Source organism: Mesoplodon mirus, assembly GCF_964341445.2.
Source record: "Mesoplodon mirus genome assembly, chromosome: 7".
Taxonomy (NCBI): Eukaryota; Metazoa; Chordata; class Mammalia; order Artiodactyla; family Ziphiidae; genus Mesoplodon; species Mesoplodon mirus.
Window position 1 is genome coordinate 103,333,906 of NC_138983.1, and position 27,182 is coordinate 103,361,087.

General features: G+C 41.0%; 1 protein-coding gene across 1 annotated transcript in view; it reads right to left on the reverse strand.

Moving 5' to 3' along the window:
- The window catches only part of LOC309808921 (forkhead-associated domain-containing protein 1-like), a gene marked incomplete at its 3' end in the record, with an annotated part of 289,187 nt that extends 262,386 nt beyond the window's left edge, over positions 1-26,801 (reverse strand). The window contains exon 1 of the mRNA XM_082629488.1: positions 26,592-26,801. Within this exon, the coding sequence (XP_082485614.1) occupies positions 26,592-26,672 (81 nt within the window). The 5' untranslated portion in view covers positions 26,673-26,801. The remainder of the gene's footprint in view (positions 1-26,591) is intronic.
- Positions 26,802-27,182: the final 381 nt, after the last annotated feature.

Consider the following 27,182-nt stretch of genomic DNA (forward strand, 5'->3'; position numbering starts at 1 on the left):
ACTAGTCTCATCAACATCGAATTTACTCCAACACCAGTGCTTTCAAAATGTGTGTTGCTTAGTATACGTCTGACCGTGAGAAGTTACAGAAACAATTCTACTCTAACTAAATAATAATGATACTGCTGCTACCATTTCTACTACTGCTGCTAATAAAATGTATGAAATAGAGTATACATGGGAAGATAAAGATCACACTGGAAATCCCAGACTGTAAAATGAATGATCCCAAAGCCACTTGCCAATCCATCGACTGTAAACAGTTACTTGTGAATTGGTCAACGTTTGAATGCATAATTGAGAGAAGGGTTAAAACAAATTTTATTACCAAAAAACACAATTTTTATACCCACAATTTTTGAGCTCAACTGACCTGTAGTTTTAACAGAAATAGATGAGATTCAAAGTATTCATTCAGGTTCCTAAATGATCCATTCCCTATCTTTCCTTATGAAACAATCAGTTATACCTCTAATAATTTGTCAAGGATTCACCAATCTCTACTTCCTTTATTTTCCAAGGTTTGGTATCATTACAAAATCAAGTCCTTTGGCGGAATTTAATAGTTTCAAAATCCCTCATCAGTATTATTCACTGGGATAAAATAATATGAAAATTTAACAAACACTGACTATGTGCTGAGAAATGATCCTTCAGTGATTCACTCCAGGTGGAGACTAGCATTCAGGCTGCACCTGAGGTAGAATTTGAATTCCAAAGTGGACCTTTAAACCACAGCTCAGCTTCTCTTTTTAAAACCATCAGAAATAAGCCTGTTGCCTGACCTTTGAGATTCTGCAAAGAGACCATATTTACACCTTTTGTCTCTTTTAACTTCCCTAGTCCCCTTCTCTACTTTCAGAATAGTGATTCCCAGATAAGTACAATGAGTTCAAACAGTGTGGTTAAAGGGGTAATTAGTCTGCTCTGCAGCCAAGTTACTCACAGAAGAAATAAGTTGGCTTTCACAGTTGTTAGTTTCTTCCTGGGCTTTGTTTAGAGGGGTCTCAGCTCAAGCAAGCAGCCTGTCAGCAGCCTGAAATAACTCTGTGGAAATCTAATGGCATATATGTAAAATATGTCTATGAAACCTTTTATTCAATCTTAGATCCATAATTTTACTACTTCTTTAGGCCTGGAAAAGGATATTCAGCTACAAAAGGACAGAAAAGAAAATGTGTATAATACCTCATGCCTGCCTCACACCCTAGAACCTTATTTTACCCGTTTCATCAGAAAATGATGGGGCTTCCCTGGTGGCGCAGTGGTTGAGAGTCCGCCTGCCGATGCAGAGGACGTGGGTTCGTGCCCCGGTCCGGGAAGATCCCACATGCCGCGGAGCGGCTGGGCCCGTGAGCCATGGCCGCTGAGCCTGCGCGTCCGGAGCCTGTGCTCCGCAACGGGAGAGGCCACAACAGTGAGAGGCCCGCGTACCGCCAAAAAAAAAAAAAAAAAAGAAAATGATGTATGCTGTAAGAAACATTTTTTTAATTATTTGATCAAATATTTAAGTGCACTAAGTCTCTGTATTTATTAAAGCAAATATAGTTACCTTTCTGTCCCTTTCTAAAAGAAAGCAAAAGATACAGTTCTTTTTTCTTAAGACTCAGGGTTTATGGATATTAATTATTACACTATATTGACACCCAGACATGTTTATAGGAGGCTTTTGAGACATACAGAGCTAGTTATTCCCATACCAAATGGCACTTCTTTTTCCTCTGCCTTCTGCTTGTATTTTTTCTGTTGTGATTATATCCTACTGAGGCTGCTACATGTCTTTGTTTGATTTGAGGTTCTAAAGCTAAGACTGTATAGTCTCCTTTTTACAGAATAATAATGGGTTTTATGACTGTTTGCCTTCAGAAGCCTCTTTTTCCACTCATTCTCATTTCATATCTATGGTGAGGTGTCTAAAACAGATGAGTTAGTTCTGAACTGGTGATATATAAATCAATTATTATTTGATTCATATTCAAAGCAGCTCCTCCTAAAATAGTGGCCTTCCTGCCTGTGGGATGTAGTCTAACCTACTGCCTGGATTTACACCCACCAACATCCATATTTTGTCTATTGTTACCTTGGACACTTGTAGGAACTGAGTGAGTTTCTGTTTCTATAGTGTCCATTGACAGACAAATGAATAAAGAAAATATGGCACATATGTAGAATGGAATGTTATTCAGCCTTAAAAAATAAGGGAATCTTGCCACTTGCAACAACTTGGATGAACCTTGAGGGAATCATGCTAAGTGAAATACGTCAGAGAGAGAAAGACAAACACTGCATAATCTCACTTTTACGTGTAATCTAAAAACGCTGCTCTCACAGAAACCGAGTAGAATGGTGGCCGTCAAGGGCTGGGGAGTGGAGGAAATGGGGAGTTGTTGGTCAAAGGGTATAACCTTCCAGTTGTAAGATGAATAAATCCTGGGAGTCTGATGTACAGCATGGTGACTATAGTTAACCTCACTCTATTGCATACTCAAAAGTTTCTGAGATAGTAAATCTTACATGTTCTCATCACACACACACACACACACACACACACAAAAGGTAATTAATTGTGTAAGGTCATGGATGTGTTAACTAACCTTATTGTGGTAATCATTTTGCAATATATACATGTATCAAATTATGATGTTGTAGACCTTAAACTTATACAGTGTTACATGTCAATTACATCTCAATAAAACTGGAAAGAAGAAAAAGATTCACATGGAGAAGGGTGAGGCTGGTAGAAAAAAGCCACTGCCTTGAGCAGTACCGAGGTGGGCGGAAAGCCATGGGGCTCTATGAGCACTGCTGGGGAGGCTCTGTTCCCACGTGTGGGGAGGGGGTAGGACAGCACAGCTGTGATCCTTATTGCAGACCCTAGGCAGCCTCAGGCAACTTTTCAAAGTTAGATGCTGAAAACCAATAAATGAAATTATAAGGAAGAATTACATAAATGCCTTTATTCTACTTCTGGTCCTCTTGGCAACCTTTTCCATCTAAAAGCTGCGCCCTGCAGTTCTCAAAGCAGGAACATTAACATGGACCAGAAGTTTCCAAACTTTTCATCATCAACCCCTACACCAAAAGAAAAGTTGAAATTTTATGACCCCTAGTATATGAAGTATCTTGTGTGTTTTTAATATTTATCAAGAGAACATTTAACGGTTACCTACTATGTGCCAAGAGAAAATAAAAATAAGACGCAGACTTTAACTGCAGACTTTGTTCCGGTATTATTCTTCCTTTTGACTTCAGTATAAGAACTACTGAGCTGGGCTTCCCTGGTGGCGCAGTGGTTGAGAGTCCGCCTGCCTATGCAGGGAACGCGGGTTCGTGCCCCGGTCCGGGAGGATCCCGCATGCCACGGAGTGGCTGGGCCAGTGAGCCGTTGCTGCTGGGCCTGCATGTCTGGAGCCTGTGCTCCGCAACGGGAGGGGCCCGCATACTGCAAAAAAAAAAAAAAAAAAAAAAAAAAAGAACTATTGAGCTATTTGCTGTCCCAGTAAGGGGGTAAGCAAACAATTACAGAATCCTGTGATCTCTTCCCAAGTTTGCAACTATAGCGTTGGTCCTAGAATTGCTCAATAACTTTGTATTTTGATTTAAGGGGAAACTAAAAGAACTTCCTGTCCCAAAGTAACTCTGCTTTGTGGAGACTGGAGGTGCCGTGCAATTGACTCAAGATACTGTTTATTTGTTTAAACAGTTAAATGAGTAGTTTCTATTTAACAAGTGAGCACAAATTTTCACAACACTACCTACCCCATGACATAGCTCAGACGAAAACTCTGAGGGAAAGGAAAACTATATGGGCAAAAAGTCCAGGTTCCATCCACTGTACATGGGATATTGATAGGCTTGTAAAACTTACAGAGGTACCTGGGGGTACCCAGGAACCCTGGGTATTTAGTATACAGATCAGCAAAGGATTGTGGAAAATAAGAAGACACCAGGTCAGGGGACAAATTAAGCAGGTGAAGCTGGTCCTTTATACTCTTTTCCCTTCTGATATACCACTGCTCTGTCATGTGCAGAATACGTTCTGTATCCTCAGTAGACCTACACACACACACACATGTGTAACACACAAACATGCACGCATGCATGCGTGTACACATACATGGAGTCCCCAGTCTTCTCAGTTAAAATTCAGCTTGTAGTAACTAAAGAAAATGTATAATGCCCTATATTTTATAGATTTTAAAAATACTTGCACTTTAAGAGAAAACTTTTAATGTCTGAAAATCCCTTCTCACGAAGGAAGTTATTTCTGATATTGGAGGTTGACAGTTTCACAGAGAAAACTTCAGGAGCACAGAGACATGCCTGACCCTCTCCCCACGCACCATCTGGGGAGAATTCACCAACACAGAGGCTCAATCCCTCTGCTAAGTCAAAATCAAGTATACCAACATCATTATTTCACAGAGAATACCCTACCTCATGTTAGGCATTCATATGTATTTTATTTGTTGAAGAGAGGAAGAAGATATAAAGGAGGGAATCATCCGAAATTACAGAGGACACCATTTAAGTCAATATAGATATTTCAATTTAAGGTAAAATTCAATGATAATTTGAAATTATATGTGGAGTTTTATTTACTAAAGAATATTTTGCAAAGTTCAACTCCTATTTTAACTTATATTTTCAGAGAAGGTATTTGGTCAAAATGAAGAATACCTTCAATTATTGTTCTTTCATTGCAAGCAAAAAAGGATTTACTTCTTTTCATGAAATATGGTTGTTTGACAACAGAAGGATAAATATTTTATATTTTTAGAAACAACAGTCAGGCTACTGATATTCTTAATTAGTTTTAATAAATATGAATGCTTCTTATCATCTACTCTTTAGCTTGTACCTGAGGAGTTGAATACCTCCGGGAAGATATGTGCTCCAGACCCGTAAATATGCAGTTCACAGAGCCCACTACCAGAGGGCAATAAAGAAGTCAAATCTTGAAACCATGGAGTGAAAATAGTGGGAGTTTAAATAAAAGCAACATTTCACAGTATGCTTTTCTGACCAACGTTATATCTAATAACTTAATGGATTGTATGTACATGGATTCTGAAAAGTCAGCAGCACACTTCACTGGTCAATATTCTATGATAAGGGGAACGTAATTGGAGTGTAGAAAAACAGTATACTTACATCTTAAAATTCCACCCCTACAGAATCTACTACTCACTATTGAAAAATGGTAAGAATAGCTTTCTGTGTCTCAGTCACCAGTTAACATTTTCAAGAGTAGAATTTATCTTCCTATGATGCTCAAATACACAGGAAAAATGCATATCTAGGACAATGGATAAACTCTATATGACATGTGAAAATAATTCTTCAAATGGAAAAAGTAAAAGATCTACAAGGAACAGTTTTATATGCATTAGTGTGGATATATACATAAAGAGGCTCTAAGAAACATAAAAATCACTTCCAGGAAGTAATTTTAGGTAGAAGAGAATTAACATGGATGAGGAAGAAAAGAGAGTTGGTTTTAAGATAGTTTCATTTACTTGTTTTTTTGTGTTTATTTATTTGTTTTATTTATTTGGTCTTTGGAATATAAGGAAACAGTGGCTTTCACATCCGTATCCCAGTGGAACAAAGGGACCGAGGTCTATACTGGAGCCCAGCCACTGTTTGACTAGCTTGTAATAATACTGGTGAAATACAGCCAAATCATTTGAACTACAAGCATCCTCTCTGACAATAATCTTAAGACATCAACATTATAAATTAAAGAAAGCAAAGAGAGAATACTGTTTTCTTTAGAGAGAAAATACAGATTCTGGATCAAATCAATAATGTCAGCAAACCTCATGGCTATAAAATATTCTGCTGCCTATCATTTAGATCATGCCTCTAGAAGAGGGAAACTGGGTGATAATTTCCCCAGATTTTATATTTAATTCAAATATTTTAGATAAGAGGCATCTCTAGTAAAACACTGTATCATTGATTTTTTCCAAAATGATAGCTCACAGGAGTTCCTCTTTCCTTCTCAAATACATATGGGGAAATGGAGGGGGGTGGGTTACAGGAACTATCTAAATAGAGCATAGTAATCAACAGTTTGTTTTTTTAAAATAGAAATTTCTATTTCAATTGTTTCCAGAGACAGAAACACACAGAGACAATTCCATGTGACAACAGTGGAAGAGACCAGAGTGATGCAGCTGCAAATCAAAAAATGCCAACACCAGTGATTGATGGCCACCACCAGAATCTGGTTAAGACAAAGAAGCATCCTCCCCTTGAGGTGTCAGAAAGAACATGGCCCTCTCAACACTCTGAGTTTGATCTTCTGGACTCTAGAGCTGTGATAAAATAAATTTCTGTTCTTTTAAGCTAACAAGTTTGTGGTATCTTGTTATGGTAGCCCTAGAGATAACAGTATTTGATTCCTGAGATGGCAACTGTATTCTGACTATGTAATGACTATTCCAAGATGATCAACAGACACAAAGATAAAGAAAGGCAAAACTGAGACTAAGCCCAGTTCTTTTTATTCCCAGAATAATAAATGATTTTTAAATTAATTTAGATCTCTTTGTCTAACCCCTCTGCTTTTCAAAAGACTATGTGCGACCAATCAAGTAGTAATATGTTATACTTTCATTTTAATTCATCTCAAAGTATTTCTAATTCCCCTTATGAGTTCTTACTTGACCCATGAATTATTTAGGAATATACTGTATAATTTCCATTTGTGATTTTCAACAAATTTCTGTTAACAATTTCTTATTGCATTCTGTTGTCATCTGAGAGCACTCTTTGTATTGTTTATATCCTTTAAAATGTACTGAAATTTGTTTTATGGCCTAGCATATAGTATATCCACGTGCATTTGAAAAGAATGTATATTCTGATGCTGTTGGGTGGAATGTTTTATAGATGGCTGTTAGGTCTAGTTGATTGATAATGTTGTTCAAGTTTTTTTAATTTTCTTGTTGATTTTCTGTCTGTTCTGCTATTGAAAGAAAGGTATTAAAGTATCCAACTATTATTGTAGAACTGTCTGTTTCTCTTTTCCGTTGTGTCGATTTTGCTTCATTGTATTTGGAAGTTCTGTTGTTAGGTGCATATAAGTTTATAATTATTATACATTCTAGATGGTATAATCCTTTTATCATTTTAAAATATCTTTGTCTCTAGTAAAAATTTTCATCTTAAAATATTTTTTTCTGATATTTTCTTATCCACTCCAGTTTTTTTGTTGTTGTCTTGTTTTGTTTTGTTGTTACTGTTGTGGTATATCTATTCCAACCCTTTTACACTTCACCTATATATTTTCTTGACTCTAAAGTGGGTCACTTTCTTGTTGATGTTATATACATATATAACTGTATATTACATTCAAAAATTACATATATAATAACAAATTATGGCAGACTTTGAACTGGACCTTTTTTTTTTTCGATACGCGGGCCTCTCACTGTTGTGGCCTCTCCCGTTGCAGAGCACAGGCTCCGGACACGCAGGCTCAGCGGCCATGGCTCACGGGTCTAGCCGCTCCGCGGCATGTGGGATCTTCCCAAACCGGGGCACGAACCCGTGTCCTCTGCATCGGCAGGCGGACTCTCAACCACTGCGCCACCAGGGAAGCCCTGAACTTCACCTTTAAATGAGTATGATTTAGACAGTAGAGCTTCCCTACCAAATGCAAATAACTCACTTGAACTCTCTTTTTTGTAAAGGACAGACCAATTCTTCCAAGGGGAATTCTTGAACTCATTAGATATGTGATATTCATTATAATTCGTTGCATTTAACACCACAGAAAGGACTTGATCAAAGGCTATTTTACTCTTTTCTTCCTCACTGGATGATTAGCTAGGTTCATTTTTAAATGGAAGATATACTCTAGATATTTAAATGTAGGGCATCTCTTCCTTTCAAATCTCAGAAAGAAAGGTGTGCTTCAGTTTCCCTGCAGAAACCTCTAGTATCTTGCCCCCCTTTTGAAAGAGGAACTAATCTTTCTTTCTCTATTCTTCTTTGTCTTCTTCCCTTCATCAGCAATGAGCCTCTTTATCATTTTTGTCAGCCCAAAGAATAATTTTTCTCTTTCCGGGCCATTCAAAAATTGTACACTACAAAGTAAACGGAAAGAGCTTTATTTATAAAAATAAAACAGCTATGGCATTAGTTCTTAAAGAGTATAAAATGTTGATCCCTCATTCCAACAAAAAGTCTTGTTAGCATTTAGGGTTCAATGAGAGGCAGTACACAAAAATGTTTTGGTGACTCATTTGACATCTTTACTAAACGGTTTGAATTCATAATGGTGAATATCAGACATATTTGTGTTAGGCAATTAAAATTAAATTATATCTAGACGTATTTTAAATTACCATATTAACATTAACAAGTAATCTTAGAACTCATCTTGAAAATAAAAGGTACTTTTATACTTTATAATGAAAAAATCAATAAAATGTGCCTTTATGAAGAGAAAATGTAATTATAATACCAATTAATGTTAACTGGTCACTTTTTTATTGAAGTAGAGTTGACATACAATATTATGTTAGTTTCAAGTGTTCAACATAGTGATCCAACATCTAAATACATTTGAATTGGTCACCATGATAAGTCTAGTAACCATATATCACCATACAAAATTATTACAGTATTATTGACTATATTCCTTACGCGGTAGATTGCATCCCCAAGACATTTATTTTATAACTGGAAATTTGTACCACTTAATCCCCTCACCTATTTCTCTCAGTCCCCATCCCCCTTCCCCTCTAGTAATCACCAGTTTGTTCTCTGTATCTACAAGTTTGTTTCTCTTTTGTTTTCTTTTTTAGATTTCACATGTACGTGAAATCGTACAGTATTTGTTCTTCTCTGACTCATTTCACTTAGCACACCTAGTACTCTAGGTCAATCCATGTTGCTGCAAGTGAAGAGATTTCATTCTGTTTTAGGACTAAGTACTGTTTCATTATATATGTGTGTATACATACACCACATCTTCTTTATCCACTCATCTATTTATGGACACTGGTTTCTTCCATATCTTGGCTAGTATAAGTAATGCTCCAATGAACAGAGGGGTGCATACATCCTTTCTTATTAGTGTCTTTGTTTTCTTTGGATAGATACTCAGAAGTTGAATTGTTGGATCATATGGTAATTCTATTTTTAACATTTGGGGGAACCTCTGTACTGTTTTCCATAGGGGCTGCACCAATTTACATTCCCACTAACAGTGCACAAGGGTTCCCTTTTGGATGATGGCCATTCTGACAGGTGTAAGGTGATATCTCACTGTGGTTTTGATTTGCATTTCCCAGATGATGAGTGATACTGAGCATCTTTTCATGTGTCTTTTGGTCATTTGTATGTATTCCCAAAGCAATGTAACCCCTATCAAAATACCAATGGTATTTTTCATGGAATTAGAACAAATAATCCTAAAATTTGTATAGAATCATCCAAACAAACAAAAAACCTCCAATAACCAAAGCTATATTGAGAAAGAAAAACAAAGCTGGTGGTATGACATGCACTGATCTCAGACTATACTACAAAGCTATAGTAATCAAAACAGTATGGTATTAGCATAACAACAGACACATAGGTCAGTGGAATAGAATAGAGAGCCCAGAAATGAACCCACAGTTATGTGATCAATTAATCTACAACAAAGGAGGCAAGAACATACAATGAAATAAAGACAATAAATGGTGTTAGGAAAATTGGACAACTACTTGCAAAAGAGTGAAACTGAATTATTTCCTTATACCATATATAAAAAGAAACTTAAAATGGATTAAAGACTCACATTGAAGACCTGAAACCATAAAACCCCTAGGAAAAATACATTGACATCGATCTTAGCAATATTTTTTGCGGGTCTATCTCCTCAGGCATGGCCAACAGAAGTAAAATTAAACAAGTGTCATTATATCAAACTGAAAAGCTTTTGCAGAGAGGAGAAAACCATCACAAAATGAAAAGGTAACTTACTGAATGAAAGATTTTTTCAAATGATATATCTGATAAGGAGTTAATATCCAAATTATCTAAAGAAATCATACAATTTAATATCAAAAAACCCCAGATATTCCAATTTAAAAATGGGCAGAGAACCTGAACTGGTCACTTTTTAAAGTGTTTGATACAGTACTTAGATGCATTCTTTTTTCATTAGCCTTGAATATCAATACTCTTAACATCTCCGTTTATAAATGAAGAAATTAAGGAATGGAGAGATAAATGACTTGTCTAAGGTACAAAGCTTATTACAAAAAAGATTATACTAAACCAGACCTCTGATTCAGATTCCTATACTTTAATCATTATGGCTTACTGCAGAAGATTAGAGACAGAATTTGACATTGAAAGCTTAGATTCCAGTTTTTAATGAGACTTCTTCACCATGCCTTTATGTCTAAGGGAAAAAATTCTGGTCTGTACTGCCATTAATGATAATACTGCTTTAGAGAAATGTTCTGGAGGGAAAGGATATTATTCAAATTTATTTTTAAAGTTTTTCTTTGGTTTGACTTTGTTTCTTAATTTTCTCATGCTAGGATGGGAGGGCAAACAAAACCTAAACTAACAATACCAACTATACGTGTGTGTGTGTGTGAGTGTGCCTGTACTTGTAAGTATGAAAATACAACTTACAAGAAAAGGCAAGGCCAGAATCTATAAGGCTAAGGATTTTGACTTTATCTTAGATGCAAGAGAAAGCAATTAAATGAAAAGATAGTTGTGTAGATACTAGGCTGTTCAAGTAGAGCAAAGGAGAAATGGTAGTGGCTAAGATGGTGGCAATGAAGATGAAGAGAAACATTATATAAGTGATGAGAGAGAAAGAGATGAGATTCCAGAGGACCTAATGATGCAGTCTATGCAGAAAGTGAAGAAAAGGAAGGAACTGAGGATCATTCCCAGGTTTTTGCATGGAGTTACTTTTTGTGTGAATCATGGCATCATTCACTGAGGAAGAAAAGATTTGCAGGATGGAAAAGTTTGGAAGAAGGAATAATTGAAGTTTCATTTTAGATATCTTAGTTGTAGAGACGTCAAGCAGTGTTCCTCATATTTCTCCAATGAAAAGAATCACCTGGGGATCTTACTGCACATATGGATTATCACCTTTTCTGCTAGAACTTCTGGTTTGGTAGTCTGAGTTGAACACAAAGTACTAGATTTTCTCACACTGCAGAAGAAAAAAAAACACACTGAAGGAGGTGGGAAAGAGCTAACCTAAGTAACTTTGGAAAACAGTATTTTAATATACTGTAATTAACCATGCACAATATATACTGAAAAGCTAAAGACAAAAAGAAATGTACACAAATACTGAACTTGTTAGTAAATTTATTTTTCACATGTGTACAGGTTAATGATTTTTAAATATTTTATGTGTATTCCAGAATTGAGCAAATGAATAGACTGCAAATAATGAGAATCAGGTTTCTAATTGTTAAAGAGTGACAAATAAGGAAAGGGTAAGGGAGGCTAGAACAAACCCTGTGCTGTTGGATTGGAATCAAGGTATCAATGTGAATTCATATATCAATTTGAAGTTATATATATATGTAGATAGACAGATGATAATGTGTGTGCGTGCACACGTGTGTGTATATACATACACACCCAGATAGATAATATGAAAATAGAGATACTTGTATATTTTTATGTATTCGTATATATATTTTTAGCTCTCTCTGATGAAAACACAATGAGGTAGCTTGGATAGTGATAAATCCACCTCATACCAAGATTCTGGTTTCTGAATACCATTATTAATGCAAGGAACAAGAACTCCATGGAGAAATGACTGATTCAAGGCTGAGACAGAGGAAAGTAAAAGATGGGTCTGGGGCATTTTGTGGTGTCAGAAAGTAAGATATTACTCCAAAAATTGTATGGCCATGTAGGAAAAATATAGGAGACAGCTGGAAGGAGTACCAGTGACCAAATATGGAACACTTTGAGAAACAAAACTATTAATGATAGTAATAAATTTTAACCCGTAGAATAAAATAATTATCCACAAGTTCATACTGATGTATGTATATATATGAACAAATAACCAGATAAATACATAAATGAAGGAGAAGAACAGCTCTTTCTTATACTCAAATTATAGTTAATAAATGTAGAGGGAATGATGGGAATAGAAAATGAACAATCATCAAACACCACAGTAATGGGTGGAGTCAAAAATTATTGATGGATGCTAAAATTAGTATGGGAAAATTAAACAAGAAGCAGAATATTTGAACAATCTCAAAAAATTACAAAGGGAAAAATAGTGATTTTGCAGCTATCATTAGAACTAAGTCATCAAAGTTAGCATCCCCAGTAGTGAGACATACAGATTTGTTTGTACCTCTAATATGTACTGAAAATGGCATAATATCTCTCCTGAAGTGTTCTTGTCAAGAAATACATATCCTCAGTCTAACCATGAGAAAATATCAAACAAACCCTATTTGAGAAAAATTCTACAAAATGACTGGCTAAGATTTTCCTTTAGTTCAAGGTCATAACAGACAAAAAAAGACTGAGGAACTATCCTAGATTAGAGAAGAATGGGGAGATATGACAAGCAAATGCAATAAGGGATCCTAGATTTGAATCTGGACCACAAGACAATAGGCAATATTTGAATACGAGTCTATAAATCATTAGTAGCATTGTGACAATGTAAACTTTCTGCTTTCAATAATTATACTCTAGTAATAGAAAATGTTAACATTTGGGGAAGCTGAGTAAAGGGTATATGGGAACTCATACTGCTATGTTTGAAGTTTTTTGATAAATAAGATTTGATAACACAGTTTTATAAAAACTTAGTTTGGACATTTCTGAACCTCTTGTTTGTTTCCTTATGGAAGAAAGTTGCTTGTTTAGGGATAATACTAAATCAATGGGGGTAAGATTTACACAGGACCAACCCTAACATTCATAGTGTGTGGCGCAGGAAACAACTTTGAATGGCCATTTCAAGGAACAATATACTTAAGTGTATACAATGAGTAAAATGGATGAACTACACAAATTAATGAGTTGAAAAACCATAGAATCATAGAATTTTCTCACTGTAAAGGCTCTTACTTTCATAACTTTTCAGAACTTTTCCGTTCCTATGGGTAAATACCAAAGAGCAGGATTACTAGATCACTGTATGGTAAAAGTACGTTTATTTTGTAAGAAACTGCCAAGTATCCCGCTAGCCACAAATGAGAATTCCAATTGTTCTGCATCATCACCAACTTCGGTATTTCAGTTTGGGGATTTTAGCCATTTAAATAGGTGTGTAGTGGTATCTCATTATCATTCTAATTCAAAATTCACTGATGACATGGAATGTGTAGCATCTTTTCATATGCTTATTTGCCATGTGTCTATTTTCTTTGTTTAACCATAGTAGTTTTGTTGTTTTTTTTTTAACCAAGGCCTGCTAACTCTTGTCCTCCTATGTCTATTTATGTTGTCTTTTTTCTTTCTTTCTTTTTTTGAACTTTTGATCATTTAGTCTTTTTCCTGGTTATGTCCAATTATTTTTTATACTAAAACTGGGCTTAACTTATTTTAGGAAACTATAAAGATACCTCCACATTCTGGATGTTGTTATCTTTCTCTTGAAAAGATTTACTTTGGCCCATGACAGTTACTATAGGGACTGGTAACCTTAGTCCATTCTCAGTTTGAGCTCATTCAAAGCCGTTTTTCAGTCTGTGTGAAGGTTGGTCTATTCCTGTCTTGTCCTTCCTCTACGGGTGTTGCCCTTTGGGATTACCATGTGAAAGTTTGGATTCTCCCTATTCCCAACTACCCTTGTATTTGTTAGGCTTTAAATGTAATGGTTCCCGCAGCCCTGTGAGACTAAAGATACACTTAGCTTGTCATTCCACTAGTTGTTGCCTTTAGCCTGAGCTGTTGCCCATTGGCTTCTGTGGTTAGAGTCTTTTGAACTCCTTGGCTTTTCAGCTCCTAGGCTGTAAGATTTGAATCAGCAAATGCCCAAAGGAGAAAAGCTGCACCAAATGTCAAGCTTGTGTATGTGTTTCCCTTCTCTCCACAACTTGGCCCACATCTTGGTGTCTCTCTAACATTCAGATGGCAGCAAACAGATGTTTTCTTACTTTATCCAGCTTTTCTAAAATTTCTTTAGACTTCACCTGATCTTACGTTATTATTGAACTATCATCTCAATTACCCCTAGGAAGAAAATTTACAATTTTATGTTTTATTTTTTTATTTTCTATATTACCTCAGTTTCTGTAGAGACCTTTTACCTCACTGTTCGGTCTAGTTCCTGTGTTAGCAGTAAGATGGAGATAAGGTGGAGACTAAGAATACTGGGGGGAAATCACTGATGAATGATATGTCTCATTCTTTTTGTTTTTCCTCTCCTTATTTATTACTCTGGCAGCCTACACCTGCCTTTCTTCATTTGACCCAGTTGCCCAGATAAGAAACCCACTCTGGTAAAGACCTGACTTTACTCTCATGAATGTCTGCATGTTAGGATTAGCTAGATGATGAACACCATGCCAGAGTTCTTTGTGTGAGACTTTTGCAGACTTTTGTTAGCCCTTTAGTTTGCCTCTTGCCAACGCTGCTCAGATTGTTGAGGTTTTCTAAGATTCTGTAGGTCAAACCTCTCTACCTGCATACCAGATGAGCCCTTCTCTCTTTCCTGACTTCACTTGTGGGAGGTTAGCCCTCGGTTCTTCTTTTTCCCCATCCAATCATAATTGTTCATGAATTCCAGAAGGCCCTCAAAGTATCTGTCGTCCCTTTCTCTCTTCTCTTTTTTATCAACACTGTTAAATATTAACCATATATTTGCATAACTCTTTCTTACTTACAGTGGAATATTGGAAGGCTCGATCATTAAGTGTGAGCCCCACCAAACTAGGACTCATACAACACTCTCCTCCAGGCCAAAACTTTTGATATCCACTGGGTTTTTTTAATACTATCTTATATGTATCTAAATTTGTAAGGATTTAGTTAATGCCTGAGTTATGTGACAATAAGAAATCAGTCAAATCAGCACTACAGAAGTGCAGCTTAGACCTAGGGACCGGAACCAAGGACCACAAAAACCTGTTAACCAATAAGTTTCACTTGTACTTCATGTTTAACAACTGCTGAGGGTGAATGGGAAGTGAGGGAAAAAGAGTTTAACTTCATATCACAGAAACTTGCACTAAAATGAAGAGGAAAATGACCCAGTTCCTGGTTCAAGTCACTGTAATCTGCTTCAATAAATAATAACAGCACACAAGGAAAACAAACACTATATGATAGGAACAATGGATAATTAATTACCAGATCAGGGAGGACAGATTACACTTGCTATGGGATTTCATTAAAGAAGGATTCCAAAAAGTACTGGCTTCTTCTGAGAAGACTTCTCAGAACAGGTAGCATTTAAACTGAGTCTTGAACAAGTATATAGAGGGTAGGGAACAGGCCTTCCGGGCAGGGAACAGGCACAGTGTCAGGAATGGCACAAAGGGCTTCTGGAATAGGGGACAAAACTGGCTGAACACAGGACTGCTACGTGTTGGGGAATATGGGGGAAGGCTGGCTGAGGTTGGTTAAATGAAACATAATTAGATGGAAGAGAAAGTAGGTGCAAAGACACACGGAAGACTGTAGAAAGCCCCTGAAGATGGAGGTCAGCATAATAATATGAAGAACTCAGTGGTACTTTGACACTGTATGAATGTCTAGGTTTAAAAAAATCAGGAAAACACAATAAAAGAATAAACTACTGATATAATGATATGTAACCAGAGGCCAGATACCAAAGAATACACACTGTGTGTTTCCACGTATGTCATATATGGTGATAGAGGTCAGCTTAGGTGTTGCCCTGGGAGAGTATGGAACAGAAAGAAGTAACAGAGAACCGTGTAGGGTGTTAGAAATATTTTATAATATCTTGATCTGGTGTTGGATACATGGGTGCATAGAGATGTAAAAACTCAGTTATTAGCAATGCAGTTAACCTACTAGAGTTTTTTTAATATATGCGTACATTAAAAAAAACTCTAGTAGGTTAATTAGGCTGTCAGTTGTGTGAAGTAAATTTTGGTCAAGGAATAGCCAAGGTAGTAATGCAGTAATAAGTTATAAATGTACTCACTGTGCTCTAGAATGTCACAATTGGAATACAAGAAATATGTGTAAGAAAAAAGACAAATATTCAATATTGATGGTTGGATGAGCTGAATAAGTTAGATCACTCTACTTTCAATTTAAGAACTTGGCCAGTGTTTGGATACCTTCGAACAAAGAAAAAAAAGAAATACAATTTTTTTTTTTTTTTTTTTTTTCTTTTTGCGGTATGCGGGCCTCTCACTGTTGTGGCCTCTCCCGCTGCGGAGCACAGGCTCCGGACGCGCAGGCCCAGCGGCCATGGCTCACGGGCCCAGCCGCTCCGCGGCATATGGGATCCTCCCAGACCGGGGCACGAACCCGTATCCCCTGCATCGGCAGGCGGACTCTCAACCACTGCGCCACCAGGGAGGCCCCAGAAATACAATTTTTATTACGCATATGCTATGTATCAATCCCTGACTTCTATTTTGACACATATAAACATGGGAAATATTGCACCTTGTAACTGAGACAATGAAGATGAGTGAGGTAGCTGGTTTTGACACTAGAGGCTGAGAAAACCATCAGCTCATAATCGTAAGAAGTCTGAAGTCGGAGGAAAAGAATCAAGAGGAAATAGTGGTAAGTGCCAGGAGCTTCTGGAAACTACATCAGAGATGAAGACTCCAGGATTGTTGAGCTTTCTAAGAGTCCCAATAACTCAGATAAAAACAGAGGGCTTAAAACTGAATCCTGGGGATATATGTATGCATATAGCTGATTCACTTTGTTACACAGCAGAAACTAACACAACACTGTAAAGCAATTATACTCCAATAAAGATGTAAAAAAAAAAACTGACTCCTGCAAAGTAACAATTGTTACGACAAACAGTAAAGAATTATAAGAAGAATAATCACATGCCTGTCCCAACAAAGAAATATCCTAAGCTCCATCTCACCATTTCTCCGATTGGCCTTTCACAAAATACAGTCCCATCAGCTGAATATAGGTTTGTCAAGTAACTGTGAGTAAGACTGAATTAAACAAAAATAAATCAATTCCTTCCTCCAAAACTTTTCAGAGTATGTAATGAAACAAAGTGAAACTTGAATTTCATGTCGGGATGTAGAGTACAGTTCTTCCCAAATGCTTCTGTCTTGTAACTACATTAACATCATCTAAAACCAGTGTTCTGCAGGACAGAGTTTGTGAAACGCTGCTCTCATCGTGTAAGATATCAAGTCTTTCTGAAAATCCATTCTTCCTTCTGCCCTTTCTCCTGTTGTCCCTGTCACCTGGAATGTCTGTCCTAAGCTCCACCTGCCAAAACCCTACCCATTTTTAGGATCCAAGAGATAATAAAAGGCTTACATTACTGAAAGGCAGAGAAAGAAATCCCTTCCTAGGGATAAGAAAAATTGTAAAGTATACCACAGTGACCTTAAGTCTATGAATGTAACTACGTTGTGTTACTTGGAGTTCTGTAAAAGTCAATGTGCTACAATATACATGGATATGAATGTTTGATCTCTTACAAGTAGAACTTGCTGATAACTTTCATCATGAGCGAGGTTAATGATTAAGGGAGCCATTGTATTTGGCTCAGCCCTTATAACTAGGGAATATTAAAATTGGAAACGTCCCTAGATATTAGCAAATCTATCCACCTCCTATTCTAAGTAAGGAAACTGAGACCTTCATAGATTGGATACTTATATTAACAAAGGAAAAGGATATAAGATTGGCAGACCTACCTTTTAGATTAAGAATTTTGAGATTTTTATAGACTACTAGGACATTATGTCCACTGATATTGAGACAATGTGTTTCTTTTATTAATTAATTTATTTATTTTTGGCTGTGTTGGGTCTTCATTTCTGTGCGAGGGCTTTCTCTAGCTGCGGCAAGCGGGGGCCACTCTTCATCGCAGCGCGCGGGCCTCTCACTGCCGCGGCCTCTCTCGTTGTGGAGCACAGGCTCCGGATGCACAGGCTCAGCGGCCATGGCTCACTAGGCCCAGCTGCTCCGCGGCATGTGGGATCCCCCCAGACCAGGGCTCGAACCCGTGTCCCCTGCATTAGCAGGCAGACTCCCAACCACTGCGCCACCAGGGAAGCCCCGACAATGTGTTTCTTAGTCATCATTTCCTATTGCACTGACCAAGCGAGGTGCCAGTCAGTAGTTGTACAAAGGGAAAAAGAAAACTTTAGAAACTCCCAATTTATATACACAGGGAAATTCATCATTCATGTTATTTAAGCTAACTGGATGCAGTTTATCAGCTACATTGAGGAATGGTGAAGTGAAGTGTCTTTACAATTAACATGTTAGTTTGTGTCATGACCTCCCTGGTGTTCAAGTGAGTTAACGGTTAGCACTCAACTAGGCACTTAAGAGTCCATTATAAATCTGGACTAAACATTTATTTGTGGCATCTTTATTCTTCTTTGGTGCCCTTAGGCAGAATTAGCCCTCTTATGTTTTGATAAATTCAAGTATTAAACAGGGCTAAGGTTTCACAAGTTCTTTGGCCTAAACATGGGGGTAAGGGAGACCAATGAGCTGGAGTACTTCTAGATTTAAGAATGGTCAGATTGAGGAAGAAGAGTCTTATGCCAGAGGTGAAAGAAGACTGATTATAATTACCTATTTTTAAAAATTCCAACCCTTTTCAATGTTCTAAAGTGATCAGGAAGTACATGGGTATGCTAGGAAGTAAGGGAGTCAAGCAAGAATATTCTCTAAGAGTTTGTGGATGGCAATGAAGAGGAAAGGAAGATAGAGACAATCCTGGAAAAGGTTTTGGTTGGCCATAATAATGGAAGTCAGAAGGAGAAGAAGAAGAAGAAGAATGACACATGCAATGGGAAAGAGAAAGCAAGAATAGAGAAGCAAAAGGGAGAGTAGAAAAATGAGACAAATTTGGAGAAGGAAATGAGGAAGAAAACTGGGTGAAAGAAGGAAGCACTGATGGTAGACCACTTGACACTCAAACATTAACACGATGCACATTTAAGATGTGCCATCAACGGCCATGGTCATTACCCTCAAATAGTTTACAGTATGTGTTTCAGAGACATTTATAAATTGAAAATGCCATTAAAATAAGTGCCAGGGTATAAGTATTCATGGAATTGTATGGGAGAATAAAAAGTCCCCCGTCAAAGAGCCTTCTGAGACATCGGAAAAAAAGGAAAAACCTAAAAAGCATAAGACTCTTCCTATTTTCATTTCCAATGATACATCCCAATCTTGATGATCAATCAGCGATTTAAATATCAACTATAAACACAGTATTTTATGAGCTGCTATGCAGTATACTATACTAGAGCAATAGAACAGAGAGGACCTCAAACCCTCTGTTCCCTCAAATTGAAAGGCACGCTTCCTGACCTCTCCAGACCACTACTGGACACAGGGAACACACACTAATGTTTCAGGACCCCAACCAGCAGTCACCTGCTTAGTGATTACTTCCATGACACACCCTCACTAACACCACTGACTTTCCTGCTCCTACGGGACATGACACATATTTCCTATTTTAACACATACCACAGTGCATTATGATTGCAGGTAGATGTTCTAACAACTTAAAAGAGAATGATGACTTTTTTGCTCTTTACATCTTGTTATTTCCCTACTCATAATATTTCTTGAAGAGAAACCATAAAAATATAAACAAACACAAAAAACAGATAATATACAAAACGTGTGCTTTGCACCTTAACACAAACTTAAGTAAAATTAGTTCTGACAGTATCCGGCATGACAAACTTCCATGGTACAAATGAGAATGGACCAAGGTTTGAGCAGGTACAGGAGACAATCCAGGCATGAACACCACCAAGGAAAGGTAGACAGGAAGTAACATGGTGTGTAGGAAATCACGAGACCAGTCTGATGGGAAGATACTTAAACAAGACTGAAACTCACTTTCTAAACCTCCATCTCCAATTGGACAATTCGCAAGACACAGGTGCACCAAAGTGGCCAAATATTCAATCCCTTTAATGGGGAGGAACAGTTTAAAATTTTATAAATTTAGTTTGCCCAAAAGCAACTGTCAAATGTTGGCAGGACACAATGAAGGCTTACCTTTGTTAACATAGTTAAGTCTCTCTCTCTCACAACTAGCCCACTTGGCTCCACGTTCCTTAGCGCACCCGATGCACTTACACAGCATTGATGGGCTTTACACAACTGGAAGGTCACATCTTTATTTCTTATTGCAGGAACACAACATCCGGAAACTTTATTTCTATCGGAAGCTAAAGCAAAATTACTGTAAAATGAGTCATTTAAACCATACATTTTATCACCGTTAAAAAGCATCTGCTCTGTGCTAAGGATTAGAAATGACTCCTGTCCTTAAAGCCTCATTAAGGAGGAAGATCTATAAAGTCAAAATTTCAATCACATGAGATAAAGCACAGAAGTGCCTATGGAGGCCAAAAGTTGTATCTAAGTGACGGCTTCATGATAACCCTGAAGTACAGTCTGGAAAGATGAGGCTATGCAGAGGTGGAGTAGGAGGTGCATTAGCTGCAGAGGGAACATGTGTGAAAAGACACTCAAGCCTGACTCCTGCTGGGCACTGTAAATACTGCAGGTGGGGATGACTAAAGACCAGGGGTCCAAGTGTGAGAAGAGACAGAAATAAAAATAGAGATGTTGGCCCAAGCAAGCCTGGGAGAGAGCATGGCTTGTATCCCACAGGTGATGAGGCCTGGGGCTACCACTGGCTGAGTAAGGGTGCCTCCGCTGATTAGAAAAAGGCGCCCCGCAGCTGAAGGACCGACTAGATAAAGGGAGTGATCACAAAAAGCTCCCCTTCCTCAGGGCCAAAGAGCCCCAGGAGGCTTGGCAAAGCACAGTTCAGATTACAGGCCTCTGTGCAGAGCACACGCTGGGCGGCTAGTATGCACTAACTCTGTGTGGGAAAGCCATTAGCAGCATTATTTTAGGCATATCTTGTCATGTTAGAAGATCACTCAACCCGAGTAGGCAGATGAACTTAGAGGAACTGAGACCAGGGGCCGCGAAACCACCCAGGAGTTTCTGCCATAGTCTGGGCAAAATGTAATGTGGATGAAGAAGCAAATTTAGGAGGAGGCCAAAATTTACAAGCTAGACCCACTGGATGAAAGTCATAAAGAAAGTTCAGGGAAGGAATTCTGAAGAGAATGGGCTCTACAATAAATTTTTCTTACATTCAATGTAAAATATTAGGCAAAATTAAGTACAGTGGCTTTTAAGGTCCCTTCCAGCTCTAATTTCTTATGATTTCTAACTTATTACTCTGGTTAAGTAAAGTCCCTTCAGAGGTACAGAACAGTTCCTACACCTGAATGGGATGCAAAGAATAATCTGACTTCTCTTCACCAGGGGATGAGTTGAACTGTCCTTGCAGAAGAGGTAACACATGGTGAGAACCCCAGATCCTAGAAAAGGGCCAGGCACACGATAAGTATTCAGCTTTTTGAAAACAAATGAACAATCATTTCCTCTCCTAGATCCTCACACCCCTTCTCTGCTGGCTGCTTTCTTTCAGCTTATAAACTTCCTCAGTATACCCACTTAAAAAGCCCTCAGACCTATGATTCTTTGGATCTTCTTGTGGGTAACCTAAGTCTCTCCCATGCCTTCAAACACCTCTCCTCCGCAAAAGCACAGATCTGAACCTTGGGCCCAGACCTGTCTACCAGGCCCCTCTAAAGCACTGAAGATGAAGTAAGATCCTCTTCCCACCCCCAATACCTTCCTACTGTGCTCTGTATCTCTCAAAAAGATGCAGCTGTAAACTGTCACCCACGCTTGCTGCCCTCCCTTTTCTAACTGGTCACCAGGCCCCACCCATTCTCTCTCAGATCTGCAAAATCCAGTCCAACCTTTTATAACTTAAGTGGGAACCTTAGATTACAATTCACCCTGCACCCAATCAAGTGCCTTGCACATGGAGGTCCGAGTAAGTCTCTAAACCAGAAGTCCATCTCACTGTTCTTCAGGGTTTCCCACAGCCTTCAGGATAAACATCTAAACTTCTGACAGGACAAACAAGGCCCCCTTCTCTTGGGCCCCACTAAGTTTCCAGTATCAACTCTCATTTCTTTCCCAAACCCTGAGTTCCAGTCCTAGACCTTAGTTTTGCCATATTTTCTTATATTTCTCAAACTTTGACACACACTGCTCCCTCCTGCCACCCCAGGAGCTTCTACATATCCTTAGAAAGGATGGCACCTCCTCCAAGAAGCCTACCCTGAACTTTCCCTTCCAAGATTCTGTGCTCTGCAAAGGGGAAAGGTGGGGGGGAGGGATACATTAGGACTTTGGCGTTAACATAGACACACGACTCTATATCAAATAGATCATCAACAAGGACCTACTGCACAGCACAGGGAACTCTACTCCATAGCCTGGAACAAACTGTGCGGGAAAAGAATCTGAAAAGGAATGGATACATGTATAACGGAATCACTTTACTGTACACCTGAAACTAACACAATATTGTACATCAACTATCCTCCAACAGAAAATAAAAATTAAAGAAAAAAGAGATTCTGTGCTCTATAGCACCAGAACTCACTTCTTCCAGAGCACTGACTACTGTGCTTGTGTTTACCTGCCGCCCAGTAGAAGGGAAGATTACCTAGGGCAGAAGCATCGTCTCCAGCAGCCCTTGGTTCTGACAACTCATTCAAGTGCCAGGATACTTTACACACATAACCTGCTTAATTAATTCTAAGAACCCACAGAAAGAGTGGTTATTAATGTCATTTTACAAGTGTGGGGATTGCAGTTCAAAAGTAACCTGCCCAGGCCACAGACAGCATAAGCCCTGGAATTCAAACCCTAAGCTGCCTTCACACCAGTGCTCTTTCCACTATATGATACGACTACTGAAAAACAGATTTTTTTTTCCTGAGCCCTGTTTTAATGGAAAGGAAATAAAGCTGGGATATACCAATTTCCTAATCGCTTTGGCGTGTACCAGGCAAAGTCGTTCAACAGACCAGGTAATATCTGTGGAACAATTAACGATGCTCCAAACTGTCCTAAGTCTTCTACATTGTAGGGTCTACAAGCATTAACACAGTTCGACCTTGTAACCTCCAGAGAGAGTGAGTCCTGTTCAGCCCATGCTACAGATGAGAACACTGAGACCTAGAAGCCTTAGAGCACTCGGCCGGGGTCACCGAGCCGGCAGGAGTCCTAGGCCGCACGCCCCATCTAGCGCACGCACACCCGGACACTGGGCACCGGTTCTAGTGCCCACCCTACACCTTGCACCATCTAAAACCCCGCTTCGCAGCGCCCACACAAGAGCCCCTGGAAGCGGGAAGTACAAAGCTGTCTCAAACAGATGAACCAGTTTGCAGGGCAGAAGTTGAGACACGGATGTAGAGAACAAACATATGGACACCAAGGGAGGAAAGCCGTGGGGGGTGGGGATGGTGGTGTGCTGAACTGGGCGACTCGGATTGACGTGTATACACTGATGTGTATAAAATTGATGACTAATAAGAACATGCTGTATAAAAAAATAAAATAAAATTCAAAAATCAAAAAAAAAAAAAGAATACTGTCTACTGTCCTCTGCGCCCCCTGGAACACTCACTGTAAATATCCAGGAGGTGCTTGCAGAATGAATGAATCCATGAACAAACAAGCTCACTCATTTCAAACGTGCAGTCACATGCGAAATCTGACCTTCTGAAAAGTTAAGCTTCTGGAAGGAGCCCATTTTTCTTAATGTATTCAGCATCGAGTCATCACAAAATATGAACTCTTTTTTTTTCTTTTTTCCTTTTGCGGTATGCGGGCCTCTCACTGTTGTGGCCTCTCCCGTTGCGGAGCACAGGCTCCGGACGCGCAGGCCCAGCGGCCGTGGCTCACGGGCCCAGCCGCTCCGCGGCATATGGGATCCTCCCAGACCGGGGCATGAACCCGTATCCCCTGCATCGGCAGGCAGACTCTCAACCACTGCGCCACCAGGGAGGCCCATAAAATATGAACTCTTATAAAGTACTGGCCCCTCACTTCCCATGAGAAAGCAAAATTCCTCAGCAGGGAAATGGGAGGGTAGCAGACATTACCCGCAAAGCTTTAGGAAGGCTGCGGCTCACTGAGCACGTCACTAGGGCCCCTGACCGCCTGCCTGGTAGTAGGACAGACACACCAGGAACGGCTGCTGACCGGCAGAAAGAGCGCCCGGCCAGGCAGGCAGCACACCCCGCACCCTGCCAAGCGAGGTCTGGCCAGCAAGGGAAAGACGCTCTCCACTGCAGAACCGCCCATCACTAGAAAGCCAGGTCCTGCCACGGCCTGGACACACGAGGCCTTCCTTACAAGGGTTACACATCTGTGGCCTTGCTCTGCCTCGAAGAAAAGACAGTGACGGCGACAACGTGACCATCTCCAGATGAACTTTCAACTTCGTTTCAAGTGCCTGGGTGCTGGGTCACAGTGGATTTCTAAACTCTTCCAATATTCAAAAATACCAATTTCTAAGATGCAGAAGGGGTGTTAAACATACACTTAGCACAGACCCCAGTCCCACTCCTGAGTATTTTCTCAAGTGAGGTAAAAACCCAAGTTCACATGGAAACCTGCCCTGGGATGTTTACAGCAGCTTTATTCCTGATCCCCTCAAAACTGGAAACATCCCACAAGTCCTGCCACCCGCACGCGAATGGACAAACGGAAAATGGAATACAACACAGCCAGAAAAAGGAGTGGCTTCTCATACCCGCAACAACAGGGATGACGGACTTCCCTGGTGGTCCAGTGGCTAAGACTCCACACTCCCAATGCAAGGGGCCCGGGGTCCATCCCTGCTCAGGGAACTAGATCCCCCACGCCGCAACTAAAACATACTGCACGCGGCAATGAAGATCCCATGTGCCGCAACAAGACCCAGCACAACCAAGTAAATAACTACCTAAATAAATATTTTAAACAACAGCAAAAAAAACAAACCCGGGAGGAATCTCGCATAGGTTTTGCTGAGCCAAAGCAGCCAGAATCAAAAAGCTACATGCTGTTGTTCCGTTTATCTGACTTTCTGGAAAAGCCAAAACCTTAGGGACAGAGAGGAGATTAGTGGCCAAGAGGCTAGAGGCACCCTGGCGCCAAAGGGCAGCAAATGGGATGACAGGATTGCTCTGCCGCCTGATGGCGATCAAAACTCCTACAACTGTGCACTACAAGTGAACTACGCTTCACGGCTACTAAGGACACACAAATTCGTACATTTTGAAAAATGTGCCGGCCAGCCAGCCCCGGCATGACAAGTGCAGTAAGAGGGGCGGGGAGGCGAGGCAAGTGGATCAGCTGGAGTTCTGAAGGTTCTCCCCACTTTCAGTTTCCCTCCCCTGGCATGTCTCCCCGCCCGGCCCACTGCTGCTCAGGCCGCCCACCCGGGCCGCCTGGAGTTACCCAACCGGAAAAGCCAGAGCCCAGGCTCAGCCGCGCCTCCAGGCACAGGAAGGGCAAAAATAGAAAGCGCCAGTGCGCAGTGGAGGGCTGGAAACCCTCGGACCTCAGATAACTGCGGAGAACCGGGGCTCGGAGTCAACATCGGCTCCAGGCGGTCCCAGCGTCCCGACCCCGGCCGCGACACACTTTCCACAAAACTGACACACACGCGCGGGTCGCGCGGGCTTCCCCGCCGGGTCGCCTGGAGGCCGGTCCCCCGCAAGCTGAGCGCACGAAAGGGCGCCCCAAAGGCGCCGGCCCAAGCCGCCCGCTGCGCTTTCCCTCCGGAAGGTGGGCTGCGGGGCCCAAGCGTAAACCCGGAGACAAGGTACACGCGCACCACGCAGCCACAGGGGACGAGGGGCCGGGCGCCCACCTGGCCGGACACCCTGCATTTCTGGAATCACCGGACTTGTGTGTAAATTTCCCTTTGGCGTGTCATTTTCCAAAGGCCACTCAAGATCAGGGGACAGCACGCCTCCTCTCCAAGTGTCCTGCCAGCCCACCCACTCAAGATCAGAGGGACAAAATGCCTAACTAAAACAAAACAAAACAGAAACACAAAAAACTGGAGAGAGGGAGGAAAGGGTGCCCTCAAAAAAAAAAAAAAAAAAAAAAAAACCTAAGCACGTTGAAAGCGCTAAGAATAAACTACCAGGCAAAAGAAACCCTACATGTCAAATCCTAAAGTACAGAAGGGCAAGCCCGCCGGCAGTCCAGGCCCGGGGAGACCGGGGTCCCCAGCCCTGCAGAGCCAACCGCAGACCGGCTCGGGCGCCCCTCAGAAGCCCGGGGTCCCCGCGGCCGAGTCTGCGCCCCCGGCCGGCGCCGGCTCCCCTCTGCCCACCCTGCGCGCGGGGGCTGGAAAAGGCCGCGGAGAACCACGGCGGGGCGGGAAGGGGGGCTCCAAAGAAGGTCTGGCGACTCGAGTCGCTCCGTTTCTCGGTGGGCTCAGCGCGCGCCGTGGGGGAAGAGGGGCGGGGGTCCGGAAGGAGGGGACCGGTGGCACTTACGTAGACCGGCAGCGGCCACGGGCAGACGGCGGGCTCGGCCCCCACGAGCGATTCCAGCCTCAGCTCCAGCTTCTCCCCCATGTCTTCGCGCGCCGCCCCCGCACCGTGCTAGTCTGGCGGTTGGGGGAGGGGCGCGGCGCTGCCGGCGGGGGCGGGGCAAACAGGCAGGCGGGCAGTGAGGGGAGGGGGCCTGGCCTGGGCCTCAGCCACCGCCGCCGCGCTCCCGTCCGGCCCCGGCTCCCTCTTTGTGGTCACAGGCCCCAGGCCTCCAGCGCTGCTGCGAACTCGGGCCTGCGTGAGGCGAGCACAATGAGCCGGGGACCGGGCCGAACCACTCGCGGCGCGCGCGGCCCACCCTGTGGACACGCCCGCTCTCACGCACGCACGCACGCACGCACGTCTTCGGCTGCCCCCAGCCACACCCACCGGCCCGAAGTGGGGACCCGAGGAGACCCCTCGGGGCCTGGGGTGGCGGGTTCGACTCCCGCCCTTGACGTACCGTGACACCCCCCCCCCCAATAAGAAGACTATAATTCCTCATTAAATATGACAGCTGGAATCCCGGCTTCTGTTCACAAAAATGCCGTGTAT